Below are 16,553 nucleotides of genomic sequence, written 5' to 3' on the forward strand. Positions count from 1 at the left end.
CCACCCAGGCGCCCCTACCCTTTAGTTAATTTAATTTAATTTAATTTAATTTTTTTTAAAGATTTTTTATTTATTCATTCATGAGAGACAGAGAGAGAGAGGGGCAGAGGGAGAAGCAGGCTCCCAAGGAGCAGGGAGCCTGATGCGGGACTCGATCCCAGGACCCTGAGATCATGACCTGAGCCAAAGGCAGACGCCTAACCATCTGAGCCACCCAGGCGCCCCCTTTAGTTAATTTTAAAGTAATGAAAATGAAAAGCTATTCTTGAATGAGATGTGAAAGTGATAGTGCATCTAGAACTTTTCTTTCAAGATAGATTTACAGCTACACTTAACAACGTTTTTCTGGGCATCTCATCAGACTATTATTTCATAACATCATCCCTCCTTTCTCCCCTTCTCTGGCCTCCAAGTCCCTCCACTGTGAGGGGCCATCCTGTTGCCCACACTAATCCCTGTGTTTGTTATCTGGAGAAAGATCTTTACCTTGTCATTACTTGAGGGGGGTAAAATGAGCGCTGTCATCACCAGCCTTAGCTGCCCTACAGGCAGGATTAGTCGTTGTATCCATGGTAATTAAAATGAAGCTTTTTAAATTTTAATTTCTAAAAGTAGCTATTTAATTCACTGATACAAAAGTCAACCTGTCGGTGAATTCAGCACAGTCTGAAGTGTTATGAGACCATAATTTAAAGCTGGTATATAATGCTACATAGACCAGCTTTAGCAAGTGAGTTTCATGTTCGATTTGTGGAAATCTGGCACCAATGGAGCTGACACTGGTCAAAATTTTTTAATAAACTTTATTTGTATTTGATTATTCCTTTAAGAAACTTAAGGCCTACTTAGTGTTTGTGATAATACATTTTTTAGATCAGCCTATTTTAAAGAGTACTTTAAATGAAAGGGTACTTTTTTTTTTACTAATTGTATCCCCTCAAACACACAGATTATTATGCTTCATCACTTAATATAAAGGAAGCACTTTTTGAAGTCTTCTCTACCCCACACCCGGACCTGCCCATTAGGCTTATCTAGTGTTGGTTTCTTAAGAAGATGGTATCTTTTTTGATATTATCAAAAGGTTTGGGGGGAAATGGTTCTCTTTTCTGTCATAAGGTTTGATGCCCAAAATGTAGCTTGAAGAAAATTACTGTTGTCATTTCAGTGCATATTATTAAATCAGATACAAATAAAACACTTTCTAATATGTAAAACTCTCCCCTGATTTTTCTACTTTTCTGCATAACCTCTCAGTGCTTTTCACTTCTCATGGTACTCTTACAAATTGGCTCCATACTCTCTCCAGTATTTTAAGAGCATTAACTCAGAGGAGAAGCGTAAATTCGCAGCAGAGGTGCTTGGTGCTCCCTTGTGAAGCGTTCGTTGCCAAACAGGTGAAGTTAGCTCTTTCGTCTCATCTTCCTGTCAGTAGTAGCAGCAGCAAGATCCGCAGTTGTATCACTGCTTCTGCTAATGTCACTACCACCTCCACGGCCACTCAGAGTCAGGGAGAGGTTCTCCAGGGGAAGAAGTGGGTACATTGGGCTGGGAAGTAGAAAACTGTAGCCACTGCAGTGCTTTCTGGTATATGTGTGCTATATATAATTTTGTTATTATATAAAAACATATTTTACTATATATATTATAACTCTAAATAATATAAATATGTGTAAACATCTTATATAAGTATACTGTATATAAATATATGGCTCTATATATATGTGTTACCATTATAATATATTTTATAATATAATATACAACTGCTGTGTATGCCTTACTCCCCACTCTTCTGTTCTCCATATTCTGGCTATACCTTTTATTGCGTTTTACCTTCCCAAACATTTCTTTTTAGGAGACTTCTCAAGAACCAGATTTAGATTTTTATTTTTTTTAAAGATTATTTATTGAGAGAGAGGAGCAGAGGGAGTGGGAGAAGCAGGCTCCCCACTGAGCAGGGAGCCCGACATGGGGCTCAATGCCAGGACCCTGGGATCATGACCTGAGCTGAAGACAGATGCTTAATGGACAGAGCCACCCAGCACCTCCCGCCCTCCCGCCAAATTAGATTTTTAAAAAACCCAAAACGCCAAAGTTGAAGATGGACATGCATTAAAGAGAGGTCACCATATTCTTTCAATACTTCAAGGCTGTTTTTCCTTCAGTGCTTCTTGTGACTCAGTACAGGGATTTTTACTAGAAAGTAAAGTGAAGCTACAGCTAGGACTAAGCCTATGGAATGTAATGCTCACATTCCTAAGGTGATGACCGTTTGTACTACAGTAAAGATTTATTTTTAAAATAAGTTTTATTAAATATGTACATGCTTTTAACATGTTAATTTTTAATCATGTGCAGTAACTTGTAAGTGTGCTCTGAAGAAGGTTGTATTAATTTTTGCATTTTATAAATGACCAAAATGAGGTATAGATAGTGTTGGATGGAATCATAAGCAAGTTTGTAATGTAAGTGATGATGATAAAAAAAAGTTGAGGTCATTTGTTAGGTGATTATAAGATTACTTTAAATTATTAATGTGCATTTGTTTGTAGAATGATAAAAATATTACTACTGCAACCATTAGAATGAAAAGTAGATAAAGTGGGAGTAGGCAATTGGAGAGACAGAAGTTGAATTTCTGAAACTACAGTGTTTTTCAGAGAGCAAATGGCTAAAAATGTCTGCATTTACTGAATAGAGACACATACCCTACATATTAGAGACAAAGGAAACAAATGATGTGGCCTGCTTTACCTATTTTCTACTGATAAGTAAAATTGAGCATCACTACTGTGAGAAGACATATGGAAATACAGCACATGGCAATAGAATCTCGAATTCTTTTGTCTGCTGCTGATGAACAGTTGAAATGTAGTCATTATTGGAAAATTGACCAGTGCTTCCATTACAAATCCCCACGCGTTCCTCTTTATTACATTCTAGGTCTCATTTTTGTTCTACTTTCTCTTGGTTCTACCCTCTTACCTAGCCCTTCATTTGCATTTGTTAAATGGATTTAAAGATACGAAATTTTAAGGAAAAGTTTCCTTCAATTGTGATATATGATACTTGGAAATGTACATCCTAAAGCAAGTGGCGACCTGGATTGACTTTCCTTAGTGGAGTTCTACCACCACCCCCTTATTTTATTTTTTGTGGTCTTCCTCTGGTGGCGTTGTCGTCATCATTGTCATCATGATCATGTGAATCTTTGGGAAGTTTCCTAGCTACTTAAGTGGAATTCACTATTTAAAAAAATGTGTTCAGTATAGTTCTCCTGATTTTTCCCTATTATTTTTTCCTTGAAAATCCCTCACAACTACAGTGCTATCTGACATCTATGTTAGACTGGTTCCTTACAGCTTGTGTCTTTTTTTTTTTTTCTCCTGCATGTTAATCCTTGGTTTCCCATGAATTTCATTTGCATTTCTTCTTTTCTCTCATGAATTTTTATTTCTTATTTTTCCCCAAAATCAAGACATTTATTAAGAGACCAAAATACTATAGAGTTTATATGCATTTGATTATTTGTCATCTTTAATGTCAGGAAGGTTGCATTTTATTTAGTTGCAATATGTGATTAGCTGTGCATAAATACCTAAATACCCAGAATAACTGTGTATAAACTAGTTTACTATTGCTGAAAGCTTCTTTCTTAATCTCTCCAGGAAAGAAAGGAGAGGCTATCCAAATTTGAGTCTATTCGTCATTCAATTGCTGGAATAATTAGGTCTCCAAAATCGGCACTGGGCTCTTCAACAGTAAGTAGGATGAACTCTATGTTCTAGCTTGTTTCTGATAAACAATGAATATCATATGTAAATTTGTCCTTACAAATAGAAAACTAAGTACATAATATAATTTTTATATGCATATGAATCTGTTCATACATGTATATAGTAAATTCCACGTAACACTGATATAGGGAGGAAAGAAATAAACTTGTATTCTGGACTTTCTGTACTATATATAAATAATTATAGGAAACATTTTAGTTATTTTGAGGCTTTATATTAGAAGAAGAGCATAGACAAAGTTTTTTCCAGTGAAACATATTTTTTTAATAGGGACTATTGTATATGTATTTTTAAAATGTATCAGTTTATATGTGTGTTCATATTTTTGAGAACATTTTAATTATTAAATTGAAGTCTATTTGAAATTTGGGTTTGGCATGTCACGGTGCTGCACAAAATATTACAAATCCCTGGTAACAGCAGCTATAGCCATGCAAGATAAAGTATATTCTTTTTCCCTTTATATAGTAAAATTTTAAAATATTTTTCTTACTTCATTACCTTTAAGACTAAATTAACAAACTTTTTTTCCTAGCTATCCCTCATGCACAACAGAGCTTTAGGATGATAATGAATGATGGTCAAAACAACAATATTCACTACAAATATAATTATGTGCTCTGCCCCAATCTTTCCGAGTTTCTACATAATAATATCCTTATGTTATTTCTTACTCTTTTAAAAGTTCAGCTGCTTAAAATAACATGACCTAGTCTTATTTAGAAAAACAAGGTGTTTCCTAACCACAGATTAGTTAAATGTCCATTCACATTTCAGATTTATTTCCTATAATTCCTTTTTAATATGTAACACATGTTCCCATATTTATTCCACTCAAGCAACACTCTTTTATACACAATTGAGGCAAAGCATCAGGTATTTTAATTAACAAAAAAGAAGAAAATTTTATTTTCATATAAAAGAGATTTTCTACTTCAGCGTTAGCCTTTGATGCTGCTATTATTACTTCCGACCTCCAGAAGTGATCTATGGCAATAGGGAGGGGCTGTGAAGTAATGCAGACCATCTCCCCTGGCATTGAATAGCAAATACAAAAATAATAATTTTAGGCAAAAACTACATGGTAGAGTAAGTCTCTTTTAAGGCCCTATCCTAATCTTGTTTTCTTAAGTTAATGATTTATAACTTAACAGATAAATAGTAGTTTATAGGACTTGGTTTATTATGATTTGACATTCAAAATAAAGTATGGGAGGCTTGATTAGGAATCCATGATATATTCTAGAGACTATGAGGACAGGTTTTGATGACTTAGAAGAAAAGAAAAAGAGTTCTTGAAAAGAAATATTTATTTATTTATTTTTAAAGATTTTATTTATTTATTTGAGAGAGAGAGAACGAGAGACAGAGAGCATGAGAGGGGGGAGGGTCAGAGGGAGAAGCAGACTCCCTGCTGAGCAGGGAGCCCGATGCGGGACTCGATCCTGGGACTCCAGGATCATGACTTGAGCCGAAGGCAGTCGCTTAACCAACTGAGCCACCCAGGCGCCCGAAAAGAAATATTTAAAAAGTTTTTTAAAAAAGAAAAAATGTTCTTGAAAGGAAATGTTCAAGTGTGTTCTTCAAAAAAAAGAAAATCAGTTTTTTTTTTTAAAGATTTTATTTATTTATTTGAGAGAGAGAGAGAGAGATCACGAGCAGTGGGGAGGGGCAGAGGGAGAAGCAGACTCCCTGCTTAGCAGGGAGCCAGACAAGGGGCTCTATCCCAGACCCTGGGATCATGACCTGAGCCGAAGGCAGATGCTCAACCGACTGAGCTACCCAGGCGTCCCAAGAAAATCAGTTCTTAAAAAGAAATGTTCACATACCTCAGTTAGCACTTCATAAAATTATTTAGCATTGAAACAAGTCAGTGAAACACATGACATTGTTAAGTTGTCATAAACTCACCTTTATTTCACTTAGTCAGAGGTCTTTGTGCCAGCAACTAGTAGCAGTTCATCAGTGAGCTGATTTATGAAAGGTGCTTCCCCTGCCCAATTTTCCTTTAGTCAACTCTCTTAAATACTTGAGAACGAAGGCCTATTATAAACTCAAGGTTATCTTCAGCTTTATTCTTCTGTGTAAAATTAGGAGAGTGGAATTTAGAGCTTCAAATGTTAGCTAGTGACAGAAAAATAATATAATATTATAAGAGTAGGAATGGGATAACACTCCTAATGTTTGTTTTCCCGACAATCTGGGATGCCTAAGAATTTTGTGCCCTCAAGACAGGTGTCTAGGAGTACTGCAGTGGTTCTGAGACTTCATGTCACATACATCACTTTGAAGCTCATAGTTATGAGAACTTCAGCTTTTGGCTCTAATGGAGCCTGTTTTGATAATCAGGTTGATCAGAGGGTGAGGGAGTTTTTTTCCTTTATGTATGTAAAGACACGCTCATTTACATATAGAAACAAAAGAAGTCCAGTTAGTACAATGTGATGAAGTTATACATGGTTGGCTATCCTAAAATTATGTCAGGTATAATATGCACAATCTTAATGAATTAATGGTACAAATCTTAACTTGTTAAAATTTTAAGTTATTTACATGTTATCGTCTCCATTTAAAAATGGACTTTATTTTTAAATAAATTTACCAAATTGACAGTGACTGATATAGATAAAAGTTTGGTGTTAACAAACTGCTTTTAGCTGAAATGAATTGAAGTGCCTTTCCCACAAAGCATGTATCTCGTTCAAATATACATTGTGATCTATTTGTCATAAATTATCAGTGTCCTTGAAGCTATGAAATGCCCATTTTTTCTAAGAAATTGTTCCCTCTGTAATTGAGAATTCTAGAGAATGTTTACTTCCTCAAGGCCCAGTTGCTCTATTTGTATCTTCATGCTGAAGGAGATCATTACTTCTATCAGTGAAGTTCTCCTTGGTATTTCCTGATTTATTTAGAAATCTTATGAACCAAAAAGACTGAGGTAGTCTGCGGTTTATGACACTATTGTTCACTGTGAATAAATGTACACAACTTTTTCTGTAAATCATTTGGTATCCTACTTATTTGGAGAAAGGGTTTCTCCCTCAGATGTACAGGTAACTGAGGCCTTGGGTCTTACTATGAGTGTGAAGGTTTCAGGTGTTAAGTACGATAATCTAAAAAGTATAACAATGTAGAGACTGCTTAGTCATAATTAAAATTTTTTCTGACACAATATAGTATTTTTTAGAGTATTCTAATTTGGTAAATGTAAAATAGAATTTTTTTTATTATTCTAAACAATTTTTTTCTCTATAAAAAAGCTTAAAATAAACTTGCCAAAATGGCATAGTTAAGCATATTCAAAATATTTTATGGTGATATACCTCACGCAACATGAAACTCACCATTTTAAATTGTACACTTAGTGGTTTTTGGTATACTCACTATGTTGCGCAACCATCTCTACTGTCTGCTTCCAGAACATTTCAGTCTCCCTAATAAGATACTCCATACCTAGTAGTAGTTAGTCTCAACTCCCTCCTTTTCCCATTTTCTGGCAGTCACTAACCCACTTTTGATCCCTAAGGATTTGCCTATTCTGGACATTTCACATAAATAGAATCATATAATATGTGACCTTTTGTGTCTAATTTTTTCCAGTTAGTATAGTGTTTTCAAGGTTCATCTGTGTTGTAGCATGTGACGTACTTCATTTCTTTTTATGACTGAATAATGTTCCATTTATGAATTTATCACATATTGTTTACCCATTCATCAGCTGATGGCCATTCGGGATGTTTCCACTTTTTGGCTATTATGAATAATGCTACAGTGAACATTGATATACAAGTTTTTACGTGAACATGCATTTTCATTGCTCTCTGTTATATACCTGGGAATTGCTGGGTTATATGGTGATTCTATGTTTAAGTTTTTGAGGAACTGCCAAACATTTTTCCACAGTAGTTTCCCTGTTTTACATTTCCACTAGCAGTATATGAATATTCTAATTTCTTTACAATGTCATCAGTGCTTATTATTTTCTGTTTTTTAAAATTATATTACTAGTGGATATGAAATGATGTATCTTTTATTTGCATATTCCTAATGACTACTGATGTTGAGTATATTTTCATGTACTTATTAGCCACTTGTATATGTTCTTCAGAGATATGACTGTTCCTTTTCTTTGAACACTTTTTAATAGGGTTGCTTTTTAATTCTTGAGTTATAAGAGTTCTTTACATTTTTTGGATACAAGCCCCTTAACAGATATATACTTTGCAAATGTTTTTTTTTTTTCTCATGTTATGGACTGTCTTTTCACTTTCTTGATAACGTCATTTGACAAAAGTTTTTGACAAAGTCCAGTTTATCTGTTTTTCTTTGATGGCACATGTTTTTGGTGTCATAGCTAAAAAACCATCATCTAATCCAAGATCATAAAAATTTTCACCTTTATTTCCTTCTGAATGTTTTATTGTTTTAACTTATACATGTAGGTCTTTGATCCGTTTTTAGTTAATTTTTGTATATGGTGCACGGCAGAGGTCCAGATCCATTCTTTTGTATGTGGAAGCATATTTAATTTAAAACCTTAAAAAGGCAACAGCTATGAAATCACTGTTTCATTATTCAAATGAACATATAAAAATTGGAACTTTAAAGCATAATTTTAAATAAAATGAGGCAATTAATTGTATTATACATAGGGAGATGAAACTAGAATTAATCTTAATATTATTCCTATTGGACTTGTCATAGCTGTTTATTTCAATATTTTTAATAGTGTGGCTAAAATGTAGAGCTTATTTGAAGACAGTCTCACGGAATACTTCGATCAATAGTCTTGATGGAAGGGAGAATGTAAGATAATTAGATGATACATGAATTTGGCTTTAATCCAATGTAGCATCTGATGGTTGATGTTTAATATTTATTGTTATGATCTGAGTAGTCTTTTAATATGTTTTAACAGCTCCAAGAATGTGTTCTTTTTCTCAGTGTACTAAAAGCCTTAAATAGCTTTCACTAGTCCCTCTGGGCTCTGTGAACTACTCCATATTCAGCATCTTCCTGTGCTGCAGGAGGTTGTAATTTTGCTTTGAGAACTATTTCTCAGAGACTGCTTCTGAAGTCAGGGCCAGAGGTGTTAGGATTAATTGCATAATCTGGAAGCCTACTGGTAACCATGCGTATCCATTTCCACTGAAAGTTTTTCAAGCCACATTCTATTTAATGAGATCTCTTCTAGTCATATCAAGAGTTCTTCCCTTTCTCAGAGCCATCTTTTACTGCAGAATTTCTATAGTAAGTGGTTGAGCAAACAACTCGTTCCATCCCCTTGTGAGTACTACTTGTGTCACTGCTCTATGGAACGATAACACATTTCTAATAGTAGTACTCTTTGAAAAATGTTCTTTAAAACCAGAATAAAGCACATCTTGTTCCAAATAATTGTTCTTAAGACCTCAGAAGAATTATTAAATTATTCAACCCTTGGGGCTCCTGGGTGGCTCGGGCGGTTAAGCATCCGACTCTTGATCTCAGGGTCGTGAGTCTGAGCCCCATGTTGGGCTCCATGCTGGGCATGAAGCCTACTTAAAAAATTATTCAACTCTTCCTTCCTTAAAATTCTTACTTTTGTATACCGTATTGGCATATATGTTATTTCAGTTTTAGAATTACTTTGTACTAGAATTTAGAAAATAAAAATATTAGACGATAAAGAAATGCTTCCATTATATAGAATAATATATAATCTTATTGTAAATAAGATTTGCTAGCTTGCCTCTTTTTAGAAATTTAGAAAATTGTAGGGCACCTGGGTGGCTCAGTTGGTTAAGCGACTGCCTTCGGCTCAGGTCATGATCCTGGAGTCCTGGGATCGAGTCCTGCATTGGGCTCCCTGCTCGGCGGGGAGTCTGCTTCTCCCTCTGACCCTCCTCCCTCTCATGCTCTCTGTCTCTCATTCTCTCTCTCTCAAAATAAATAAATAAAATCTAAAAAAAAAAAAAAGAAAATTCAGCTATGTTTAAGTTGTACATCATTGTAATGTTAGTATTACAGCCAAGAATGCTTGGCTTCCACCATTGGCATAGGGAAGTATAGTTCTTTTCATGCATAACATCATATACTGCTTGTTGTTGTTAGCGTTCTCCTTCAAGCCTAGCAGAGCAACCTTGTACTTCCTTTAACAAGGCATGTTGTTAAATTCAGGTTAAATACTATATATTTTATACCTTAGTTGTCTTTCTTTATTCCTAAGGTTTTAACTTACCTCCCCTCCTTCTAGCCATTCTTGCTCCCCAGACACTAAGATGTAGAAAAATGAGAAATAAGGGAAAATAAAAATAAAAATTCTTGCATCAGTACTCCATTCAATACATGCCCTCTTTAATACCCATCACCAGGCTAACCCATCCTCCCACCCCCTTCCCCTCTAGAACCCTCAGTTTGTTTTTCAGAGTCCATCGTCTCTCATGGTTTGTCTCCCCCTCCAATATCCCCCCCTTCAGACTTCCCCTCCTGCTATCTTCTTTTTTTTTTTTTTAACATATATTGATTATTTGTTTCAGAGGTACAGGTCTGTGATTCAACAGTCTTGCACAATTCACAGCGCCCACCATAGCACATACCCTCCCCAATGTCTATCACCCAGTCACCCCATCCCTCCCACCCCCCCACCACTCCAGCAACCCTCAGTTTGTTTCCTGAGATTAAGAATTCCTCATATAACTGAGGTCATATGATACGTGTCTTTCTCTGATTGACTTATTTCGCTCAGCATAATACCCTCCAGTTCCATCCACGTCATTGCAAATGGCAGGATTTCATTCCTTTTGATGGCTGCCCTGATTTTTTTTTTTTTTAACATTTTTTTTGGCCTCTCAAAAAGGAGCTCATCTTGCACTGAAATGTTTGCAATAAAGGCATACAATTTGGGGCCCTGGGTGACTTAGTCGGTTAAGCTTCTGACTCTTGGTTTCGGCTCAGGTCATGATCTCAGGGTTGTAAGATAGAGCCCCACATTGGGTTCCACTTTCAGCACAGAGTCTGCTTGAGATTCTCTCTCTCCCTTCCCCTCTGCCCCTTCCTCCACTTGAGTATGTGCACTCTTTCTCTCTCTCAAATAAATAAATAAATAAAATCTTTGAAGAAATAAGTAAAGCCATACCAATTTTCATTACATACTTGGAAATTGGGCTGAATAGGTTAAGAAAAAAAAATAGGCCCTTATTCTCCCCTCCCCCCCCAAAAATATTTTCATTTTCTAGTACTGACTCCTCATTGCCTCTTCACTTAAATGAATCTTTTTATTTCACTAAGCCCAATATGTTTTTACTGGAATGTTCTTTAAGAATAAGGCCCAGGTAAAATAACTAAACAGCTAGCCCAGTCAATCAGGAAAGCTTGTCTTATTAAGTATAACTAATTAACTGTGTTAGATTAACTATAACTTCAAAAAAGAAACCACTCCCCCCATATCTTGGGCAAAAATCTTAGATAACTTACTGACAAGGAAAAATCTTTCCCTGCTGAGGATTAGAAAGATATGATATTTGAAGTAAAAAGCTTCATTTCCTTTTTGATGTAATTGTGGTGGTTCTTGGGATGTTGGATTTTGTTGCTGATGCATTCTACATTCTATTACTAACAAGCTTGCCGAATTGTGTTGGAATTTAATTGAAATCATGTTAATAAAAATGTTCCGTCCAATGCTTGCAGAGAAGTTCCTGTAAAACCTGATACACCCAGACCGGGCATATGTAGGGCCTTCCCCTGTGTATGTGTAGGCACACACATGTACTTACGCGTACACTCACAAACTGTTCAACTTACACTTTTTTTTCTTAAAGATCATTATTTATTTGAGAGTGAGAGTGCGCACACATGCTCAGGGGGCATGGTGGGGGGGTGCGGGGAGTGAGGCGCAGAGGGAGAGGGACAAGCGGACTTGCACTGAGTGCAGAGCCCCACAACCAGGCTCAATCTCACAACATTGAAATCGTGACCTGAGCTGAAATCGAGATTCGGATGCTTAACCGATTGAGCCACCCAGGTGCCCCCAGCTTACACTTTATAACGGTATCAGATCTCTATTTCAAAGAAACTAATAAATCCAAAGAACTGTTGTGTAATCCCTGTGATATAGTAATGTAAGTTCCTTCCCATTCACTTCATTTTTAAAGCAAATAAACAAATACAGATGTTCTTTCAGGATGATTTTTCCCCCAAACAGATTCTTCACATTCAAATCCTTAAATGAATTTCTCAGTGTTAGCTGAGCTTTTGTACTTCAGATGCCCTTCTGACTTAATGAATTCTCCAGGCTCTGCATTTTACTGTTCTAAATAAATCAACATTTGGGAGGATAGGTTGAATAGGACAAGAAATCAAGCACATGACATCCTTGTTTGTGATGCCTTTCTAATATGTAGACCTTCTTGAAAGATAATGATGAAAACAAATTCTTTGCAAGGTGACATTGAATTTTTTATTTCTCTGAGAAAAAATCAATAAAACAATTTTGCCATTGGAAACACTTGGAAATATTTCTATTACAGTAAAAAATTTGGTGTTATACTGAGATACAGTGTGATAAAATTTTGGAAAAGATATATTTAATAATTTTGACTGCCTATTTTAAGAATTATAAACTGTTAGGGGCGCCTGGGTGGCTCAGTCGTTAAGCGTCTGCCTTCAGCTCAGGTCATGATCCCAGGGTCCTGGGATCGAGCCCCGCATCGGGCTCCCTGCTCCGCGGGAAGCCTGCTTCTCCCTCTCCCTCTCCCACTCCGCCTGCTTGTGTTCCCTCTCTCGCTGTGTCTCTCTCTGTCAAAATAAATAAATAAAATCTTAAAAAAAAAAAAGGAATTATAAACTGTTAGTATACGCAAAAATTTAATTTTGTGTGCATTATGCATTTGTTTTTACCTCATACTTGTGGCTGGTTCTCTGTATAATTTGTTCTTTAAATCTATTTTTGGAAACACTGATTAAAATGTTTTTGAAGTATTATATTTATCATAATTTGTACTAAAAGAAAAGCCTTATTTAGCTTACAAAAAATTTCTGTGTAAGTCATACCATATATATATTTAAGTAATTAAGTGTATTGTAAGTGGAAGAAGTAGAAACCAAAATGTGAGCTCTTCTTTGAAGTCCATTTGGGATTTTTCAAGTTTCTTTTTTTAAATCAGTAGGATGGGTTTTGGATAATGTAAAATGGAACTTTGACTTACAAGTTTTGGGCTTCTTCCTAGGTACAAAACGATGAAGGCTATCTTCAGAACTAGTTCTCATTTACCGCAAAGATATCATACTTTTTCCCTGTATAGAGTTCATAACATCATTCTGAGATACCGTATGTGTGAATATTTGCCTTTCATTTATTATTAGTTCTAATTTCTCCAATTTATAAATTACTTTCTCATGAGACATTGTGCATACTGTATTCTAAGTATCTTAAGAGTTAGTGCACATTATTGTACCTTACCCATATAGTACTCTTAACCATCTGGGGCAGTTTAGTTCTTTGGATGATAAAAACAAATAACACACTTTTTACTTGTAACTAGAAAATGTGCTTCCATCTATTATTAATTAGAAACATTTCAAGGACATCTAACTCACTCCTTAGTTATCTGTTAATTGATATTAGCATGTGGTCTCCTAAAATAACAGATGATCTGCTTTTCCTGCCATAGTCCTGGCTTATAGTCCTCTCCTGTTTTTGCCACTTGTTTATAATTTTGTGTTGGTGATTTCCAGTGATGCTATTTCTCCTACGGCTTTGCTGGCCGTTGCTATGCAGGATTGGGACCAGCCATGTGGCAGTGATAATGGATAAGGCAGTCAGGGGAATGAGGGTAAGAATGGGAAGGCACAGCAGCAAGGTAGCATCAAATGATGCCTTCAGTATTGCTTCTGGAACATATGACATGGGCAGTCTACAGCCTGTGTCATTGAAAGTTTATTCCATAAAAATAATTAACTTCTAATTTGAATAAAAATGAAATTGTTTTGTGACAAATTTCTCTGATAAGACCCCCTTTTATCATAATTCTCTGGTTGGTAAATTTTAAATATATGGATTTCTTTTATAATATGGTGAATAAGACTATAAATTCTAACACTGAATGCTAATATTGTGTGCATCTATGTATGATAGAATAAACAAGTAAACTCAAAGTATTGAAAGATATGTATTTGAGCTAAACTTCAGCACCAGTGTTCCAAGAGATATTTTCTTTAAAAATTATAAAAATTCAGATTCATCATGAAACTTTTAATTGGTCGATTAAAAAGAGGAACGTATGTAAGAAGTATTTATAATTGCTATCAGTTTTACCAGGAAGAATTCCTATTTTCTCTAACTTACTATTTATTTATTTTTTCTCAATGTTTGCTCAAGTTCTCTGATACGATCCCTGTAAGTGAGAAGCCCCTGGCAGAACAGGACTGGTACCATGGAGCAATTCCCAGAATAGAAGCGCAAGATCTATTAAAACAGCAAGGAGACTTCTTGGTGCGAGAGAGTCATGGGAAACCTGGTGAATATGTCCTTTCTGTATATTCTGATGGACAAAGGAGACACTTTATCATACAATTTGTTGATGTACGTTTCCAATTTAGTTTATATGTATATTTTGATGTCGTTCATTTTGCTATAATTAGAGTAAAATAATGAATAGTTTGTGATAAATGCCCATAACATTTTATGCTTAGTACTTAATTTTACTTTTTTCTGAATTCCTTCAATACAGTGTGTCAAAATTCACTAAAATGCTGATCAATGTATTAAGGACATATGTATTTTAAGGTATTATAAATTAAAAATAGTTGTTATAAATTTAAATTTAAATATATAAACATTTAAAATATACATATTTTTAAAGATTTTATTTATTTATTTAGAGAGCACAAGCAGGGGGAGGGGCAGAGGGAGAGGAAGGGAGAGAATCTCAGGCAGACTCCTAGCTGAGCACAGAGTCCGATGCAGGGCTTCATGTCACAACCCTGAGATCATGACCTAACCCAAAATCAAGAGTCCGAAGCTTAACTGACAGAGCCACCCAGTGCTCCAAACATTTAAAATATTTTAAGTTAAACATTTAAAATATTTTAAGTTAAACATTTAAAATATTTTAGGTTAAACTTGAACATTAAAGCTATTTTAAAATAAAAACTAAAAATATGATTATCACAATTTTTCCTTTTATGCTCCTAAAATTGGCCCTTGAAATTGCTGTCAAAAATGTACTAGAAGAGGGACACCTAGGTGGCTCAGTCAGTTAAGTGTCTGCCTTCAGCTCAGGTCATGATCCCAGGGTCCTGGGATCGAGTCCTGCATCAGGCTCCCTGCTCAGTGGGGAGCCTGTTCTTCCCTCTTCCTCTACGTAGACCCTCCCCCAGATTGTGCTCTCTCTCAAATAAATAAATAAAATTTAAAAAAAAAAAGTATCATGAGAGATTTTAAGAAATATGTTGTTAAATAGGGATAATGAAATTCCTTAATAAGTGGGACAATGATAGTTGAATTAGCTTTATTATTAATTTAGGTTATTGGCATTAATAAACAATAATAGAAATAGATGAAAAATTTTTAAACTGATTTATTCACATTGTTTCTTCTAATACTAATTCACTTATTGAACTTTAAGTACTGCTAAACTACTTATGTTTGTTATATTTTTGATTAAGCATTGAACAGATGAAGAGTAATCTCAAAATTTTGTTTAACTTTACCCACGGAAAAATTTTTAGTAATTTTGGTATATGAAGGCCTCTATTTGTCATTTTTTACTCCAGCATTTCAAATAGTGTGCATTTTCAAGCTGGCTGTCTAAGATTTCATTTTATGTCCAGGCACTGGAATAATACTAATTATCTTACAAAAAGATGGAACCATGATCATTAGATAAAGGTCAGAGGGTTTTAGGTAGATATGTATGTATTAATGTATATATATCTATAATTCTGAGGTGAAATTCACATACCATGAAAGTAACCATTTCAGAGTATACAGTGGCATTTCATATATTCACATCTAGAAATTATATTTAAATGAAAATAGATGCCATTCAGATGGGTTATAAAAAGAATAAATCCATTAAGGTTTATATTATAATTTTCATAGCCTTGTTAATTTTGTGTAGTATTCAGACCGCAACTTCAAAATCATATTTTCCTAAGTTCATACATCCCACCTACTGTTTCTAGTAATATGTCATTCCTCATTTCCTTGGCAAACTCTTTTATAATTTGTATGTGCCTTTAAGTTATGGATGTAGACAAGCTTCCCTATTCCAACCTGTGACCGTGCTAGCAATATTTATAAAATGGTATACAAATTGTAGAAGGAAAGGTCATAGGTAAAGTATAAACTAAAATTTATGTGAATGTCTCCCTCTATTTTCTAAGCTCTGAGAGTTACCATTTTAAAAATATGTCATACATTAAACAAGACTGAAATATTTCCCTATTACCACTTATAGTTTAAAATGTAACTGTAGGAATTTAAATTAGTATTCTTAGAAACAAAAAGGAAGGGGTCTACTTGCAAATTACCACTTGTCTTTAATATTTTCACTTTAAGTGACTAAAATGAACAGCATAATAGATCCTGAAAAGACTTTGTTGCAGGTTCACATTTGAAGATTTTATTCAGCTTCTTTCTGTCATTGAAATTTTGCAAAGATCTCTGTTTAGGATGAGAGTGCTTGCATTTCTGTAAATGTCTCAGGTTTTCCACTGCCTAATTTTATTTAGTTAATTCTTACTATATAACGTGTTCTTCAGTCAGTAGAA

General features: G+C 34.9%; 1 protein-coding gene across 6 annotated transcripts in view; it reads left to right on the forward strand.

Annotated features, from left to right (window-relative positions):
- Positions 1-16,553, forward strand: part of FER (FER tyrosine kinase) — a 412,363-nt gene that overhangs the window by 159,226 nt on the left and 236,584 nt on the right. For all 6 annotated transcript variants that reach the window (XM_035015022.1, XM_035015019.1, XM_035015020.1 and 3 more), the window contains 2 exons: positions 3,669-3,761; positions 14,158-14,361. In XM_035015022.1, the coding sequence (XP_034870913.1) occupies positions 3,669-3,761; positions 14,158-14,361 (297 nt within the window). The remainder of the gene's footprint in view (positions 1-3,668; positions 3,762-14,157; positions 14,362-16,553) is intronic.

Source organism: Mirounga leonina, unplaced genomic scaffold (genome assembly GCF_011800145.1).
Source record: "Mirounga leonina isolate KUSES-001 unplaced genomic scaffold, KU_Mleo_1.0 Mir_168, whole genome shotgun sequence".
Lineage (NCBI taxonomy): Eukaryota > Metazoa > Chordata > Mammalia > Carnivora > Phocidae > Mirounga > Mirounga leonina.